The sequence below is a fragment of the Molossus molossus genome, unplaced genomic scaffold (genome assembly GCF_014108415.1).
Source record: "Molossus molossus isolate mMolMol1 unplaced genomic scaffold, mMolMol1.p scaffold_m16_p_1, whole genome shotgun sequence".
NCBI classification, from domain to species: Eukaryota; Metazoa; Chordata; class Mammalia; order Chiroptera; family Molossidae; genus Molossus; species Molossus molossus.
In genome coordinates this window covers 240,451,207-240,469,459 of record NW_023425344.1, presented here as the reverse complement: position 1 = coordinate 240,469,459, position 18,253 = coordinate 240,451,207, and the positions used below count along the sequence as shown (strand labels likewise).

Here is an 18,253-nt window from a genome sequence, read left to right as displayed (position 1 = left end):
CGTGCGGAGGAGGGGGGTTGAGGGAGGGGAGCGGGTCCCGTGCGGAGGAGGGGGGGGTGAGGGAGGGGAGCGGGTCCCGTGCGGAGGAGGGGGGGTGAGGGAGGGGAGCGGGTCCCGTGCGGAGGAGGGGGGGTGAGGGAGGGGAGCGGGTCCCGTGCGGAGGAGGGGGGGGTGAGGGAGGGGAGCGGGTCCCGTGCGGAGGAGGGGGCGAAGGCCTGAGCGCTGCTGAAGCAGGTTATCACAGATTGTTCTAGTCCCAAGGTACAGTTTTGGTGAGCGGGGTGAACCTGAAAAATGGGAAAGGTTGACCCAACCCCTAGAATGTTCTCCTGCGGGAACGGAAAGTCTGGAGGAGGTGGCTGGGTGGAAAGTGCAGAAACAGACTTCAGCTCCATGAGCTTGGCTTGTGCCCACTAACAGCTGCAGACACCTGCCAGCCTGGGAGCTGCCTGGGTGGACTGTGCGTGCCCAGCGACAGCTCCCTTCCCTGGGGCGTGGGAGAGGCCCCAGTGGGAGGCCACATGCCATTCTGGATCCCAAGTGGGTATGGAATAGAGTGTGTGTCTGTGAGCTGAGATAGGATTTTATTTTTTTAATATATTTTTTTTCTATATTGATTTTAGAGAGGAAGGGAGAGATGGAAACATGATGAGAGAGAACATCAATTGGCCGCCTCCTGCATGCTGCACACTGGGGATCAGGCCCACAACCTATGCATGTACCTTGACCGAGAATTGAACCGGCAACCTCTTGGTGCATGGGTTGACGCTCAACCACTGAGCCCCACCGGCTGAGCAAGACTGAAGATTTTTTGGCGTTAAAGCATTTTCTCTGTGTAGTCATCAGTCTTATCTCACACAGGAAGCCTTAAGGGTTCCCAGCACGGATGGTAATGAAAGGTGTGAGGGCCACAGGAAAGGAGATAAGTCCAGTCGGAGTGTCAAAAGTCAGCACTCTGGGCTTGTTAGTGGAGGGATTGACCCCCACACAGCAGTGGCCCTAGTAGCGAGCGTCCCATGGTGCGTAGACACCCAGTAGCCACTGGAGGGTGTCCTCACAGGGTGGCTGACTCCCGCTGAGGAGCCCCTGTGTGGGGCAGAACAGGGGTGGTCTCTTTAGCCTTAGCCTACCTGGTACAATTAATTTTCTCTGTGTTTACCCCTCACCTCAGGTTTCGTTAGGAAATAAGGAAAGAAGCAAAGGTGTATTCTACAAAGCACTTCAAAATTGTCCTTGGGCAAAGGTAAGTTCTAAAGACTGTGGTGTCTCCCATTGTCCAGGGACCTTCCTGCCAAGAGTCAGGTCACCCATGTGTCTGCCTGGCCTGTACTGTCGGAGCCAGGGCACATCCAGGCCTTTCTCAGCGGAACTGCCCCGAGCCAGTGCGCGTTTCCTGTCTGCGGTGGAGCTGTTTCAGGGGGTTGCTGTGGGCAGCTGGGTTCCCCATTTGCCCGGAGCTCAGCCCAGAAGCTGCAAGCATTGGCGCTGTGTCCCAGGTCTGCCCTGCAGAGCCCAGGTCAGACGCTCAGCAGTCAAGTTGGTGGTGACTGCCCTGTCCACCAGTCAGTTCTGTCCCACTTTGGTCCGCTCCCTTTCACTGTGCCCGAGTTCAGTGCCCTTCCTGAAGTGTGCCAAGGGGCTGCGGGTGAGTCAGGACAGTGGAGGGGCAGCAGGGCAGGCTTGCTGGAACAGGAGTGGCTGGTGACCAGGGCGCTGGCTCTCCCGCCCTAGGTGCTGTACATGGATGCCGTGGAGTACTTCCCCGATGAGATGCAGGAGATCCTGGACCTGATGACCGAGAAGGAGCTCCGGGTGCGCCTGCCCATGGAGGAGCTGGAGCTTCTGCTTGAGGACTAGAGGCCCGGGGGCGTGGGGACCCCCTCCGAGGCCACGTTGCCTGCCCTGTGGGGGCAGGGTGAGCCAGAGATGGTGATACACGCGTGCGAGCATGTCAGCAGACCTGTTTTTAAAGTTTCTTCTAGATAATGTCTGGGTTGTCAGTCACTCATCTCTCATACATTTTCTGAATGTGCAAATGACACACAAGCTCCCGTTTTACATGTTATATATGTGAATCTGTGTACAGACAAGAATGAATCAGGCTATGTGTAATTAAACCTGTGTGGTTGGTGTGTGTGAGCTGTTCTGCTCCTCTGCCTGGCCAGTGCCAGCCCTGCCACTGAATGTACCCACTCAGGTGGCATCCATGGTGGTCCTTGCCCAGTCTTTTGGGTTTTGCAGTCACAGTAAGAAAGGTCTGGTTACTCAATACTGGGACCTCCTCCTGCAGGGCTGGTTAGCAGGAGAGCAGATTTTGCCTCATCTTCAGACCAGAGCAGTCGAGAGTCATTTAAAACTTGGGGTTTTGTTTTTAATTTTTTTTTTCTTTATTGATTTTAGAGCGGAAGGGAGAGGGAAAGAGAGATGGAAACATTGATTGGCTGCCTCCTGCATGCCCCCCACAACCTGGGCATGTGCCCTAACCAGGAATTGAACCCAACCTCTTGGTGTATGGGTCGATGCTCAACCAAGCCACCCTGGCCGGGCTGTATTTAGTTTCTTATTGTCCCCTAAGCCTTCTCAGTCGGTGATGCCTCCATCTGTGGACCAGCAGCAGCACCTGGGAGCTTGTTAGAAATGCAGGCTCAGGCCACGCCCCAGCTCTGCTGAGTCAGAATCTGCATTCAGACAGGACCCCGGGGGCTTGTGTGCACATTCATGTGGACGGCACTGTCTGAAGAAACGAGGAGTCCTCCTGCAGGGAGCCTGCCAGCTCCTCCCACCAGGCCCACCTGCCCGCGTGACATGCTGAAGGTACGCTTCCCTGTGAGGCCCAGACTGGCTGCATCCTGGTTTTCATTTCTAAGGGCTGCCCAGCTTTTCTGGGCTTTTAAAAATCATGATCTTTAGAACTACTGAAGAAAAATGTCAGCAGCTCATCCAGAAAAGCCAGTGGCGTGGACTAGAATTTTGGCTGGAAGCTGATGGACATTGGGTTGGGAGAAGGGAGGGCAACCTGGCTGGAGCACTTTCTAGGGCAGTGTCTCAGCGCGCAAAGAGGTTGACAGCCAAGTGGATGCTTGCTGCCCCACTTACTGGCTTGAAGACTAAACTGTTCAGAAAAGAAAGAGAAGTGCAGGAATTAGGGGACAAGCTCCTACATTTTTAGATGCTCTTGAGAAGGATGAGGTTCCTGAGCCCAGGAACAAGGAAGGCAGGGCTAGCATGAGAGTCTTGGTCCCTGACCTACTCAGATTTCTCCTAGGAAACCAGTCTCAGCAGCACTAATGCGTCTTTCCTGCCCGGAGTGCTGAGAACCCACAGCTCCACACACCGTCCAGAAAGGAAGGCATTTCCTTCTGAAGCCACAGGAACACAGCCTTTGTTGCTGAAGCCTCAGAGATGGTTGGCATGTGATTATGGTCACATCCCTCCCATCAGCTGCTGTCGTACAGCACCACCAGCTCGGGGCGTGATATGGGGGCAACAGGTATTGAAGTCTGCGCTCTTGTGACTGCCCAGTCCACCCACTTGTGCTGCTGAGGGGCAGTCGCAGAGGTTCCAGAAACAGGATGAACTACTGAGAAAGAGCTTGCTTTATTGGGAATGGAGCGCCGCACGAGGGCATCCTACACGATGCTCAGGTCGTACACAGTGCACGGAATGTGCTGCTAACGGACACGGGCTGGAGCGGGCTCCTCTGGGCATCTCCCCCCCCTCCTCGGGATCCGGCACTCCCAAACACTTCCTTGACACAACTCTAGTTTGCTAGAGGTAGAGCCCCTCAGGGGTGCCTTCTTGTTTTTTATACAGAACATTTTCTTTTGACTTTTTGAAGTCTTCATTTGTCACTTTCATCCTACGTTCTCTTAAGGCCATCAGACCAGCTTCTGTACAGATTGCCTGTAAGAATGAACAGTATGTTCAGAAAGTGAAATACTTTAATTCTAACAACTCAGAGCTATTTTTGAAATAAGGTAGAAGACACTCAGATTAAACACAAATCGCTCAAATTCATTGGAGGAAAAATTAAGATTTTTTAAAATGTGCTAAGCATTCTAATTATTTTCTCAAAGGATCTGAGATGGCTTAGACTGGAGTAATTAAGGAAGAGGACTGGCCAGGAAGTAAGGCTCCGGGTTCTAGCACTGGCTCAGGCGCCAACAAACTGCATGGCCTGGCAGGTCAGTGAGTCCTCACAGCATTACTTCCTGAAAGGGAGTGATATTTTTAAGAAATAGGTGAAATTATACCTGGAAATTTAGAGGCAACATAGAATTTATGTCCATTTCACCTACCTATAGTCATAAGAGAACATGCATTCTGGGCCAATACTGTAAGTTGCAGTATAGTATTCATTCTAATATTTTTAATTACTTGCCAAAAGTAGGACAAAACAAGAACCATCATGCAATACGATATAACAAAAACACAATCCTGGCATCAAATCCTGGTTTGATTATGGCCACAGGACAGTTCAAATGGTTCAGCAGAAAGGAAAGTGTGTTTGTGCACAGAAAGATAAAGCAAACAGGTAAAATGGTAACATTTGGTAAATCAATGTGCGGGTATATGAGCGTTTACTAAGTTGCAACTTTTCTGAAGGCTTAAAATTTTTCAAAAAAGTTGGTGCAAAATTAAATTTGTTTTAAAAAGAGAACCCTGGCTGGTTTGACTCGGCAGTTTGTGTCAGCCCATGGACCAAAGGGTCTCGGGTTCGATTCCAGACAAGGACACGTACCTGGGTTGCAGGTTCAATCTCTGGGCCTGGTTGGGGTCATGCAGGAAGCAACCAATGGATGTCTCTCTCTCAAAAAAGGAGGTGGGGGGAATAACCTAGGATAAGGATTAACCAAAAAAAAGAGAGATTTTACTTAACCCAACTGAGACAACGTAGTTCTACAGATGCCAAGGATATGCAGTTCTGCGCAGGCAGCGGCATGAGAAGGCCTGTCTGTCATCGCATCCCTACCTAACCATGGTCCTTAGCCTGATGGAAACCCAGGTCTTCCAATAAAAAGGATGTAGCAAAATCCAGTGCTGCCAGGCCTTGTTCTGAATGCTGGTCACCTGGGAAGATCCTAACTCATACACGGACGTGGTAAAACCAAGAGTTAGTCAGCCCAGGTTCTCACCTTGATGTCAGCACCAGAGAGGTCATCCTTAGCCATGATCAAGTCATCCAGTGTCACGTCATCAGCCAGTGTCATTCTGCTCGTGTGGATCTGAAAGATGCGCTTCTTGGTCTTTTCGTCAGGCAGGGGGAACTCAATCTTCCTGTCAATGCGACCTGCAGGCACAGAGGTTTCAGAGGCGGCTCTGCAGCCCCAGGTGTGCCCTGCTCAGGGCGAGGGCCACGCCCTTCTCACAAAGGTTCAGTGTCCTTTGTGAAGGAGGTCTAAATCTTAAAAAGGGAACATTCATCTTTGTAGTTGGTAAACTTTTATGTTTGAATTCATCTATTTAAAAGAAATCCTCTCTGGCCCTACCTGGTTTTGCTCAGTGGTTAAAGAGTAGGCTCCATAGACCAGAGGGTCTCAGGTTCGATTCAGTCAAGGGGTTTGATCCCTGGCCCTATTCACATGGGAGGCAACCAAATTGATGTCTCTGTCTCTCTCTTTCCTTCCCTCCCTCCCTTCTAAAAAGAAAAAAAAAAAAAAAACCAATGGAAAAATATCTGAGTGAGGATTAACAAATAAACAAACAAATGAAAGGAACAGTTCCTGAAAGACATGTTTAGTGCAAAAGGACAGATCCATCCTGTTAAAAACATGAAAGAAGAAACAAATTAGCTACTCCTTGTGTTGCTTAATTAATGTAAAAAAAGGAACCTAAACTATCATATCATTTCTTCAGGCAAAAGAAGTTCTTGAGGCATTTAAAAGGAATATTTGGGAAAGAAAACATCATGTCAGATTGGAATTGAAAGAATGAAGCTGCACAGACTGTATCACATTATCTATAATCTAAAGGGACATAGTTTTAAATTTATTCTAAATTCCAATGTAGTATTCGCTTTTATTTTTGTTTTGTTTTTTATCCTCAGATAGAGTGGGAGGGGGAGAGGGGGGAAGAGAGAGAGAGAAACATCAATGCAAGAGAGACACATTGACTGGCTGCCACCCACATGGCCAGGGCCGGGGACAAACTGCAACCGAGGTAAGTGCCCTTAGCGGGAATTGAACCTGGGTCTCTGGTCCACAGGCCGATGCTCTAACTGCTGAGCCAAACTGGCCAGGGCAGTATTTGCTTTATATGTGTCATTTTAAAATCTCCCAAAGTACACTTAAGAGATACAAATACATATGAACACACTGATTCTCCGTGATGAACCAAAAAGCAAATATGACCTGGTCTGATAAGTGCTGGATCCAAAGTTTCTATTCGGTTTGTGGCCATGATAACTTTCACATCTCCCCTTGAATCAAATCCATCCAACTGGTTCAACAGTTCCAACATCGTTCTCTGAATTTCTCTCTCACCACCGGAATTTGAGTCATATCTTTGGGGGAGAAGAAAAGGAGAAGGAATGAAGACCCAACTGATCTCCTAATGGGGAATTACAACAGAACACCTCAACATTCTCCTCTCGTATGTCACACCCTCCCAAAAGCCAAGTTACACATCTCCTTATTTTCTTCGTAGCAGTTTTCATGGCCAAAGTTGTATCATTCATTCTGTCTCCAAGTTTGGTGTCCCCCAACCTGCTGTGAGCGCTTGAGGGCTGAGACTTGTGTTCATGTCTGTGTCCCCAGAATCTAGATGGAACCTGGCTCACAACGGATGCTCAGGTTATGATTACTGACTGCCCCATCTCCAGATTCACGTCTCGGTACTTGGGAGAGCAGAGCCTAGAACACCCAGAGAGCCACATGGTAGGAACGGTGGCAAACAATGTCCAGGCCACACAGGGAGTGCCAAGAGACTGTTCACTCGCAGAGAAGAGCTACATGGTTACCTCCAAGAATAAAAAACAGGTAAAAGAAAGTCTACCTTTTTGTCCCAATGGCATCAATTTCATCAATAAACACAATGGATGGTGCATGTTCTTCAGCAACTCGAAACAATTCCCGAACGAGCTTGGGCCCATCGCCTAGGTACTTCTGAATGAGTTCAGAGCCAACCACTCGCAAAAAAGTGGCTGAGGTTTGGTTTGCTACTGCTTTGGCTAATAAGGTTTTACCTATTTTAGACGTAAAAAGACAAAGGTGAAAAAAACCTCACGTGGTGTTTTTAACTTACAAACTCTGTCATTACCAACTTAAATGGACATTAAAAATGGGTGGACTCCTATGATGAAAAGGCATGCCATCATTCCGATGTCTGTTCCCCAGGCTGTCCAGTGTGGGCAGTCCCCAGCACAGACCCTCTCGGGTATGTGGTTTTAAGTCAATCAAATGACCGTCTTCCTTTGTTATTTACACAGCAATGAACTGCTAAGTCCTGTACTGCACAACTTATACAGGTCAAGTTTTTGCATAGTGGACCAAATATATGTAAATAAAGCATTTATTCCAATATATTTAGTACCAATGAGCCAGGAGAAGGAACCTAATCTGAACAGAACAGGATAGCTTTTAAATCAAGGCTGACCAAACTCCAGATGAACCCATCAGAATCTCTAGGGATAGGATGACACATCAGTGTTTTCCAAAGCTCCCAAGGTGATCCCAATGTACAGCCAAGGGTAAGCATCCTGTTTTATATTTTTCTTACAAAATTTTTTTAAGACTCATTACTCTTATAAATATTCGAAGGTATTGTGTTTTACATCACGTACACGCAGTACGGTTGCATATGAGTTCTTGGGAATTACAAGTGTATCCCACTGATCAGGTATTTGAGGAAAAGTGCCTTCTGGTGGTGTTGCAAGCCCTACTATTGTTAACATACTAACTGTGCAGTCTACAATTTCAAGTCGAAGACAGTTCAGTGTCTTAGTGCATCTATTATATAGATACTTTTATGTAATAGGTATTTTTCCAGAGGAGTTATTTAAATATTCCAAAATGTTGCTTAGAAACCCCCGTTTTAAACTAAGGACTGTGGCATCCTCATTCAAAAGTCAGGTAGGTGATCATAACGCATGCATGCTGCTGCTCAGGAGTTGAGCTGAGAGCCTGGACAATGTCGAGTACACAGCATACATACCTGTGCCAGGTGGACCATAGAGAATGACCCCCTTAGGGGGCTTGATACCCATCTCTTCATAATACTCAGGATGAGTGAGAGGAAGTTCCACCGATTCCTACAGAAAACAAACACTACGTAAAAATGAAAGGCTCACTTACTGAAATCATCACCATATTCGTGAATTGGCATCATAAGTATGTCTCATAATAAAAATAAGCTAAAATTTCAATTACTCTTGTTAGAGACAACGTGCTTGACGTCACTAACACAAAGGACACCTGTCCTGCTGGAGCCCCCAGCACCCATCATCCCCTATCTTCCTAATGGCACCCAATTTTCCTCTCACTTTCTAGAAGTCAGCCTTGAATAACATTTAAGCACTTTCTCAGCAAATGGACCTTTAAAAAGCCAAAATTCACCCTTCCAACTCTGAATGACTTCTCTGCAGATGAAAGAACCTGCCAAGGACTGGCTCACAGCCATCTTGAATGATCACTTGCCCACACCACCAGGACCAGGGCAGGGGCTGGGAATACACTCCAGACGCCCCCCACTGTGTAAATGCATGTCACTCACCCTACCCCATACATCACTGGTTGAAGTCACAATGGTAACATAATATATTCACACAGAGAATTACTACACATTACATGTAAAAAGTATTAAGCTGCAGCTGCTGCAAAAACTAGCATAGAATGTACTGTTATTTCTATTACCTAATTCAGTATTCACAAATATAAAACACCACAGCTGGTAAGCTCTGAGTTAGTTAGTGGTCTGATTAATAAAACAAAACATGCAAAACAATTCCAAGTACCCTAAATGAGACAGCAATAAGAAACAAAAGTCTAAAAACCTAGTGCTGGTTCCTCAACAGACCTTAATTTCCTGGATCTGGTTGTCCAACCCCCCAATATCAGCATAGGTCTCCTGCGGGGCCTTTTCCACCTTCATCACTGTGACCAAGGGATCCGTGTCATCCATCAGCACCCCTATCACAGCATGCACCTAACAGGGAACATTACACTTTAACAGGAATGTGAGGATCACAGACTTCATTACAACAAAGCAATGCCGATCACAGAATTAGATTGTGGGAGGTCTACTTCCACAGGATGGGTGGGCAGATCTAAGAGGAGGGAGAAAGCTTTCTCTGAGACTCGACTCACCTTGTGGTTGAGCAGAACAGAGCAGCCTGGTTCTAGCAGGTCCTTGTCCACAAACGAAAGGATGCTGACATAGTGTTCTGATCCCACAGATGTAGACACAATGGCATGATTGTCATCAATGATCTCTTCCAAGGTCCCTACTGACATTGGGGTTCCCCTCAGATCATCCACCTTTGATCTTTCCTCCTGTGGAAGAGTATGCCAAGAAGGAAAAGCAGATTAAGTAGATGATGTTGAGAGTTCACTAGACTTACAAAGCAATTGGTGCTTTTAAAAGGCAGCTAATAAGGGCTCATGGAAGCCTGAAATGTTCAACTACTTGAATTTCATTTATTCATGGACAGTTTTAGGGTTTAAGTAGAATTTAATTTGTAAAAATAAAATGATAGTAATTTCTCGATTTACCTCTTGCTTTTCTTCTAAAGGCTTCATTTGTTCCTGATTTCTAATGAATTCTTCCTCCATGAGAAGATAGTCTTTAATTCTCTCTAACTTCAATAATTTTAACCGGCACTGGGTGTGAGGTGTCACTGTAATTAAAAAATAAATAAAGCTTTATTACACTTGAAGTTAGCAATTAATTCAGTTTACTCTTTTTTACTGTTGACACTTATTACGGATGTCCCCCCCCACCCCCCTTTGCCCACCTCTACTTAGCCCTGCACCTCCAATTTATTTTTAAGGAAAAAAAATTTAAGACTTAAAATAAGTTTACTTTAGTTGGGCAGACTCTGAAAAGTTAAAAGTTTAGTGACCCTAATTAAGCAGGTGCTTAAATGTAAAGGAGACAGGGATTTTGGCAGTTGTAAGCAACCTGTAAAAATGGAGATGAGGCCCATGCCAAAACAGCCAGTACATAGTGAAATACACTGAGTGTGTGTGTGTGTGTGTGTGTGTGTGTGTAAAAGTCATAGACCCAGAAGAAAAGTTTGCTCTGGCTTATTCCCCACAGTGCTAACAATGGGTATACACGCTAACAACGGTTTCAGTTAGTCCACCTTGTGTACACCAGCAGGAACACACCCTCCGTTTCTAGGATTGTGAAATATGGGATATTAACATGCAGCAGACATTTTTTCCCATTTTGTGCTGTTTCTTTTGTCCTGACTTCTTTGCAATACACAAATTTTAACATTTATAGAGATAAACCTGTCAATCTTTTCTTTTGTGGTGTCAAGTTTCTTGACTTCTTCAAAAGGTCTCACCTCTCCTAAGGTTAATAAATTTATTTCTGGGGGTTGGGGGGGAATGGATGAGATGAACCAAAGAACTTATATGCATGTATGCATAACCAATGGACACAGACAACAATACAACAATGCTGGGGGGAGAGGTGCCTAGGGGGGGGAAAAGGAGAAGCATCTGTAACAAAAATAAATAAAAATTGGAAAAAAATAAAAAATAATAAATTTATTTCTGAATTTTCACTTATTTAGTTATTTTCATGTGTATATCTATAACCCATCTGGCAAAAAACAAGGGATCTATTTTCATATGCTATTTATATGAAATAACCCATCCTCTTCCCACAAAACTAAAATGTTACCTTTATCATCTATTAATTAGCCATGTAACCTGACTCTGGTTTTGGATTTTCTATGATCTTCTGGTAACCTGATGATCTATTGTCTATCAATACCATATTGATTCATTACAGTAGATTGATGGCATGTTTTTCACTGTCTGACTCCTTTCTTAGCCAAGCAATATTTTAAAAACTATCTCATCTATGCTCGGCCAGTGTGGCTCAGTGGATTGAGCGTCGCCTATGGACTGAGAAGTCCCAGTTTGATTCCGGGTTGCAGGCTCGATCCCCAGTGGGAGGTGTGCAGAAGGCAGTCGATCGATGTTTCTCTCTCACATTGATGTTTCTCTCTCCCTTCCTTTCTCTCTAAAAAAAAATCAATGAAAAATATTTTTAAAGTAAAATAAAAATTATTTCATCTATAAAGGAACAGACTTGTTTAGCTAGGAGTCGGGGAGGTATTTGAGCTGAAGCCTAAAAGGGTGAGAAGCAGGCAGCCATGGGCAGGACTGAGAAGAACATTCTGAAGCAGAGGGCAAGGCCCCGATGTGCAGAGAAGTCAAAGAGCACAAGGCTGCGTGAATGACCACAAAGGGAGTGGTGGGGCTAAGAATGGACACGAGCCGAGTCACCTGGTTTGAGTTTTAGTCTGTGTTCTACAGGAAGCCATTGAAAAAGGTTATGTTCAGGCACCACACGATGTGCATTCCAATACAGTGATATTCCTTTTCTTCATGAAGTAAATGTGTTTCTAACTTCCTCAAGCTCAACCTAAGTTTTCTAATCTAAAACTACTGTTAATACATTAGAGGAACTGGCTCAAGTTTCTTAAAGTGAGCCAGCCATATAACTGGTAAACCCAAAATATAGCTTTTATTCCAACCTAGAGGAATGCCGCACACAAGAGTTAGATGGGATACAGTTGTGGAGCTGGAGCTCCAACCACACCCGTTTCCTGTCTACATGCGGACCACTAAGCAACATACAGTCAGTTCTCCTGGGAATGGGAAAAGACAGCAAGGAAGAACCATGTCATTACCCAGTGGCAGTTTGCTGGCAGCATCTGGTCCCTTTGTTTTCTTCTTCTTTTTCCCCACTCTAGTTGGTACAGGAGGTTCATATTTCTTTTTCTTGTCCTTGAGTTTTCAGAACAGCAGGAGGAAAAGAATCACACAGAAATCATATTAAAACACAAACTTTTTCCTGTAGGACCATTATCTATTTCCAGGTGATAAATTTTCCTTATCTTTTAGGATGCTATGAAAAACTGTTCTTTAAAAATAAAACTAGGTTTTACATTCCTGTAATTTTAATATGTGAATGTAATTGACCTTTCTTTTTATAATACACAATGACAGATTATTCAATGAAGAACAGGTTAGAATTCAGTTATATGCCAAAAGTATGAGTTGATATAATTTGAGACAATTCTTCACATCTCAGAAAATTAAACACTAAAATTACAAGTAATTTATCTGAACACTTCTATAATGTGTATATTACTTTTACACATTTCAAAGTCATTAATTCATAAACACCTATTTGACAGGTCAGTAATCTTTCCTAAAACATGTAAAGGGCACTGTATCTGTAGGCCAGGCTGGTTAAATAACTACACGATCATTTATTTTGCATTTTAAGATTCATGAATCTCCAAAGAAAGCTGAGATCTATGACATTTTCCACAATTTGTTCACATCACAAACATATCTGGCTTCATATTTACCTTGTCATCCTTCTTGCCACCTCCAGGACCATGACTACCACTCTGACTTTGACCCTGGGGGTGGGGGAGTGGGAAGAGGTATAAATTCAGAATATGATCACTTCAAAAGAACACCCTTCTTATTTTCCTGAGAATCTAAGACAGTAGCACTTCCCTCTCATTTTAACAATTCTGAACTCAAGATGCACTTGTAGTCAACGAGAACATTTCGTGTGGCAGTTTGTTTTCCTAAAAAGCTGTTAGTACCACAGTGGTACTCCTTGTAACTGGTTGCATCTTAAATCAAGGACAACTCTATCAACAAATAGACACAATTAATGTATCACATGAGGCAAAGATTCTAGACATCTCCCCCTTCGTGTGCGTGTGCGTGTAGTTTGGTACAGTATTCTTTAATATAAAACCACCTGACTGGGGCCACCAAAAGTATGTTTTGTGAAATTAGGCCATGAAAGCTAAATCATTTCCCCTTTTCAACAATGATTTATTAATCATTTCATCTTACTAAGATAATACCAGATCCAGGAGACTTTCCTTTTAACAGCAACTTACACACCTACCATCCCTAAGGCCTGGCATTCTTAGGCAAGTTTTTTTTCCCCCAACCTGAAAAGCTGAATCATCTTAAAGTATCAAGAACTTAAGTGTATTAATAATAAGCTTCAGCAGGATTTCTGATTTTATTTTATTTATTTATCTTTAATTAATTAACTTATTTTTGTTACAGATGTTTCTTCATTTCCCCCCACTGATTCCCCCTCCCTCTCCCTCCCCGCCCTGTCCCCAGTTTTGTTGTCCATGTCCACTCTTCATGCATACATGCATATAAGTTCTGCGGTTTCTCTCTCCCCACCAACCCTCTTCTGGGGATTGTCAGTCTGTACCCCACTTCCATGTCTCTGGGACTACCCCATTCCTCAGACTGTTAGGTTCATAGAGATTTCTGATTTTAAAAGAGCCTTCAGCCCTGGCCAGTTTGGCTCAGCAGTTAGAGCATCGGCCTGCGGACTAGATAGTGCCGGGTTTGGTTCCCACTAAGGGCACGTACCTCGGTTGCAGTTTGTCCCTGGCCCCGGATCGGGTTATGTGGGTGGCGACCACTCGATGTGTCTCTCTCACATCGATGTTTCTCTCTCTCTCTCTTCCTCCCTTTCTCCCTCCCGCTCCATCTGAAGATAAATGCAAAAAATGTCCTCAGGTGAGGATAAAAAAAAAAAGAGATCCTTCAGTTATAGGACAATGCTTAACACAGAGCAATTCTCAGAAAAGATTGCATTTTAAACAAGTACAGTGATACCTCGGTTCTCGAACATAATTCGTTCCAGGAGGACGGTCGAGAACCTAATTGTTCGAGAACCGAAGCAATGAAACCAATAGGAAAGCGGACTCCACAAAGCGTGACTCTCTCTCTGCACTCACACTGATGACGCAAGCAAGGCGCGCTGGGCCGAATGAACGCCATTCGGCTCAACTCGGCTCATCTCGGAAGTTCGAGTTCCAAGTATTTGTTCGGATTCCGAGACAAAAGTTTCTTGAATCTCCATTTGGTCGAAAACCGAGGCGTTCGAGAACCAAGGTATCACTGTAATAGTGAACTTACTTGATTGGGGGGGCTCTCAGTCCCCTCAAATCACTTCTACATAGAAACCTCCAAATTAATACACTGCCAGCTTCACTATCAAGACAAACCTACCATATCATGGTTGCCTAAAGGAATTAAGGTCAAATATATATCCACATGTGCAACCTTCTTAAAACTTAGTGCCTTATTCTGAAGAAGGTAACCAACGGCTCTAAGAAATTGGGGGAAACAGCTGTATTATAACAGGCTGTCCAAACTATAGGTCTTCAAAAATTACATATACTTAATAAGGAAATCTGTTGGCTGGGGCAGCTCATGTTTGTGGGGTGCTTACCATGTGCCCAAGTCTGTACAGACATTTTCCTTCACTGTCTCAATGCCACACAATCCTTTAAGGTAGGGTTCATTACTCCTATTTTCTACACAAGGAACTACAACAAGCCTAAGAACATGGGCTATGCAAGGAATCCAGGTTTGAATTCTGACTCCATCACTAATAGGCTAGTGACCTCAGGTAAGTCAGGTCACCTACCAGAGCCTTGGTGATCTTAACTGGAAAGCGTAAATGATACTGGCTCCTATCTATTGCTGAAAATGAGGTAACACACATAAACCACTTAGTGTTTACATGACTTATAGTAACTACTCACTAATATAGTATTATTGGTGAGTAAGAAATGTCAGGGTAAGGATTTTAATTGTTGGTCTGGTCACAAGTCTGGACGCTGAGACAAAGCCATCTGCTCCAGCTCACTCTCCCTTGTCTATCCCTTATCTGTTTTTGTCCAGGTCATTGTATCTTACTTGGACTCACCCTCCCAACTGAGATTCCTCCATCCAGTTTCTCCCCGTAATCAATCCAGCTATCACCTTCTAAAACAAGCAACTGATTGTTTAATTCCTAAAACCCTTCAACTGCTCCATCATTTATGGTGTAACATCCAATCTCTTTAGCTCAGCATGCTGGGCCCTTGCCAAACTGGCTGCAGGTTCATCTACTTTTCAGATAAACTTTCCAGGTTCATCTACCTTTCTCACGGTTCTGCAAGTCTTGCCCCAACAGAGGACGCTTTCCCAAACAGATCCCAAACTTCTTTATGTCTGGGGCATTTTATATGATGTTTCTCAGTCTCAGTGAACAATATACCCATTACTGAGCCCTTACTATATGCCAAGCAATGTGCTAAACATTCTCAGGGTTATCATCTCACTTAATTCTTACAGACGCTACAAGGTTGGTACTGTCATTACCTTTAATTTACACATAAGAAAACTAAGGCCCAGAGAAGTAACATATTGTCACAAAGCGTGCCAGAGTCGTAGCCCACAATCACACTCAGGTCCACTGGACACCACTATCTGTGTGTTTCTCGCACGGGTGGGGAACGTCTGCACAAGGCCTGGGAAATCAATCCCAGCTAACATCACACACCTCACCAAATTAGCCTGACTAAATATAGCAGGCTACTTTTTAAGTTGATAATTTTGTATGGCTCTGGAATGTTACAAATATGCAAATGGCCCTTGGCAGAAAAAAGGTTCCTCACCCCCTCTAGTGCATGGATATCTAGTCCCTCATAGCTGGGGCTCTAGAACAGACTGGCAGGATTTGTGTTCTAGCACAGCCACTGCATCTGTTTCCTCTTTGGTGTGTTGTGAGGAATGATGAGAAAATGCTGTAGAAGAAACCTGGCATATACTTAGAATGATCACTCCAAAGTCCTTATGAGACCTACGAAGCTATGTGGGCGGGCCTTCTCGCTGTTCACCAACCCAGGCTACACAGCCCGGTCTGGGGCCCTTTGCAGTCTGTTCCTGCTCCCCGGGCCGCTCTCCCACTTGATGGAGCTCTACGCTCAGATCTCACCTCCTCCGAGGGACCTTCGCTGATACCTTTGCAAAAGAGCCACCCTCCCCACCCCGTGCTTTTCTACAAAACAGCCATATACCCATGGCCACTCCATCACCCATCTCCACCGGCTCCCGGGCATCACAGTACACCTCTCTTTCTCTGTTTCTGGCTGCCTTATCTGGAAAGTAAGCCGACGAAGGCAGAGACGGTCCATCATGCTCAGCCCTTTTATCTTCAGTGCCCGAAACAGGGGGGCCCGCCCCACAGTGGAGGTGCTCCCGAAGCACTAGCTCAGTGAACCGAAGAATCACTGCCCGCTGGGTTTACTACTGGCACAGCCGGGGCCTTTCGCTCCGCGGTCCGCTGCCCCCAGCGCGCCCGTCTTGAAGGCCTCCCCCCGATGCCGCCCTCCGGGCGCGACCGAGTCCCTCCGCCCGCCAGGCGCACACCCTCCCCGAGCGGCTCGGGAAGCATTCGGCCCGGTCACTCAGGGCTCCGCTCACCCCAGCGCCGCAGCACAGCCCAGGTGGGCGCAGGCGCGAAGCCGGGCGGCCGGACTCGCACCGCAGCCCCCCTGGCTCGCCCGGGGGCCCTCCGCGCCGAGCCCCGGGTCTGGTCCCCGAGCAAGGCCCGCGGGTCGGCACCGGCAGGCGGTGGACCCGGCCCCCGAGGAGACCGGCCGGCGGGCGGGGAGCGAGTGGCCACTCGAACCCCGTCACACCACGACCACCAGCCGAAACCCTGAGTCACTCACCATCTTGACTCGGCAGCTGGAGCCTCGGCTGCCGGAAGTGTATCCACAGGGCGCCCGTCAGACCGGAAGCTGCCCAGGGGCGCTACGGGGGCCGGCAGGGACCAAATCCCGCGCGGGAGGTTCGCAGGGCTCGGCACACGCCTTCCAACCTGAAACTTGTCACTCACTCACTTGAAAACAGTGTCTAAGTCGCAGGTTGTAGGCTGTCAACAACTTAAGACAATAACTTCGACAGTCAGAGAATGAAGACAGTTGTGAAAATGCGAAATGTTTTAAACATGCAAAAACCGTAACCCGGAAGAACTTTCCTTATTGCTCTGTGGACGGAAAGGGCCACCTGCTAACCTGACAAGCTCAGGAGGCCTGCTGGAGGCCTTGCAAACTCAGAGACCCGAAGTAACCGCAAAGGATGGTCTGACGTGAAAACTTTTTAACTAAAAGATGTTTATGGCTAGGTAGTCAAGTCCTAGGCTAGACTCTTCCCTGACACACATGCATCTTCTCCTTCCCTGAGCCTGTCTATTGTCTTTTGCACCCAGGACAACATTCCTTTGACTTGTCAGGGTAACTCCCTTTTCTCTAGACCCCAATGCACCAGGGAAGAGACCATAAATCCTCTCATTGTTATCACATTAATTGGTGACTGTTAACTGTCCTGTACCCACCTATGCAGAGATGTATGTGTCTCTCATTTTACTTTTCTTCATTCAAGCCCACGGGTTTCCCCCCTCCCACTTTGCTTTCTCCCTCCCTAATCTATCACCAGTGGATTTCACACAACCCACCTGTGTCTTCTCTTTTGATTGTCATGTATAAAATAAGGTGCAAAACTGCCCTTCTCTGGAGCATTGCTTCAATTCAAATTTCAAAGAAATTTTGCTTCTCGATTGTTGTTGACAGTTTGGCTCAAATAAACACAAAAATTCTTTACTAGTTTGATTTTTTAAAAAATCTTCACCTGAGGACATTTTTGCATTTATTTTCAGATAGAGCGGGAGGGAGAGAGGAAGAGAAACATCGATATGAGGGAGACACATCAAGTGGCTGCCTCCTGCACGACCCAACCAGGGCCAGGGACAAACTGCAACCGAGGTACGCGCCCTTAGCGGGAACCGAACCCAGGACTCTCTGATCCGCGGGCCAATGCTCTAACTGCTGAGCCAAACTGGCCAGGGCTCTTTATAGGTTTGAATGTTTCTTATGTTGACAGCTCCAAGAAGTAGAATGACATTCGGAACTGCGAAGTTGATGTATACACTTGGTACCGATATAATAATCTGGTTATTAATTAACAGGAAAGGAGCAAAGGGAAGACCAGATAATATAGGCATGCCATTTATACAGCTTTGCCAGGAAGCTGCAGTTAAACACCTTCCAGGTCTACTTCCCACAGCTCGCTAAGGAAAGGGTCTGGATGACGTGAGGGGATGCTTACCTGTCAGCCACACTTGGGAACAAGTCAATTGCCAGAATAGGCATAAAAGCTGAATATTTGAACCTCTAAACAAAGGA

At 45.9% G+C, this 18,253-nt stretch overlaps 2 protein-coding genes across 2 annotated transcripts in view; one reads left to right on the top strand and one right to left on the bottom strand.

Annotated features, from left to right (window-relative positions):
- Nucleotides 1–2,420, top strand: part of NRDE2 (NRDE-2, necessary for RNA interference, domain containing) — a 41,894-nt gene extending 39,474 nt beyond the window's left edge. The window contains exons 13-14 of the mRNA XM_036264659.1: nucleotides 1,172–1,243; nucleotides 1,732–2,420. Coding sequence (XP_036120552.1) covers nucleotides 1,172–1,243; nucleotides 1,732–1,857 — 198 coding nt within the window. The 3' untranslated portion in view covers nucleotides 1,858–2,420. The remainder of the gene's footprint in view (nucleotides 1–1,171; nucleotides 1,244–1,731) is intronic.
- A 1,158-nt stretch (nucleotides 2,421–3,578) lies between these two features.
- On the bottom strand, nucleotides 3,579–16,792 carry PSMC1 (proteasome 26S subunit, ATPase 1). The gene is made up of 11 exons (XM_036271824.1): nucleotides 16,742–16,792; nucleotides 12,554–12,607; nucleotides 11,867–11,963; nucleotides 9,708–9,832; nucleotides 9,303–9,488; nucleotides 9,013–9,141; nucleotides 8,152–8,248; nucleotides 6,994–7,183; nucleotides 6,351–6,502; nucleotides 5,136–5,290; nucleotides 3,579–3,903 (listed from the first exon to the last, which is right to left on the bottom strand). Exons 1-11 carry the CDS (start codon nucleotides 16,742–16,744, stop codon nucleotides 3,769–3,771), a joined length of 1,323 nt encoding a protein of 440 aa, XP_036127717.1. The 5' UTR covers nucleotides 16,745–16,792; the 3' UTR covers nucleotides 3,579–3,768.
- Nucleotides 16,793–18,253: the final 1,461 nt, after the last annotated feature.

Coding starts and splice junctions, on each gene's coding strand:
- PSMC1 (XM_036271824.1), bottom strand. Junction 9,833..11,866: donor TGCCAGCAAACTGCCACTGG/GTAATGACATGG, acceptor TTTTAATTACAG/TGACACCTCACACCCAGTGC. Junction 7,184..8,151: donor CTATGGTCCACCTGGCACAG/GTATGTATGCTG, acceptor CGTCTAAAATAG/GTAAAACCTTATTAGCCAAA.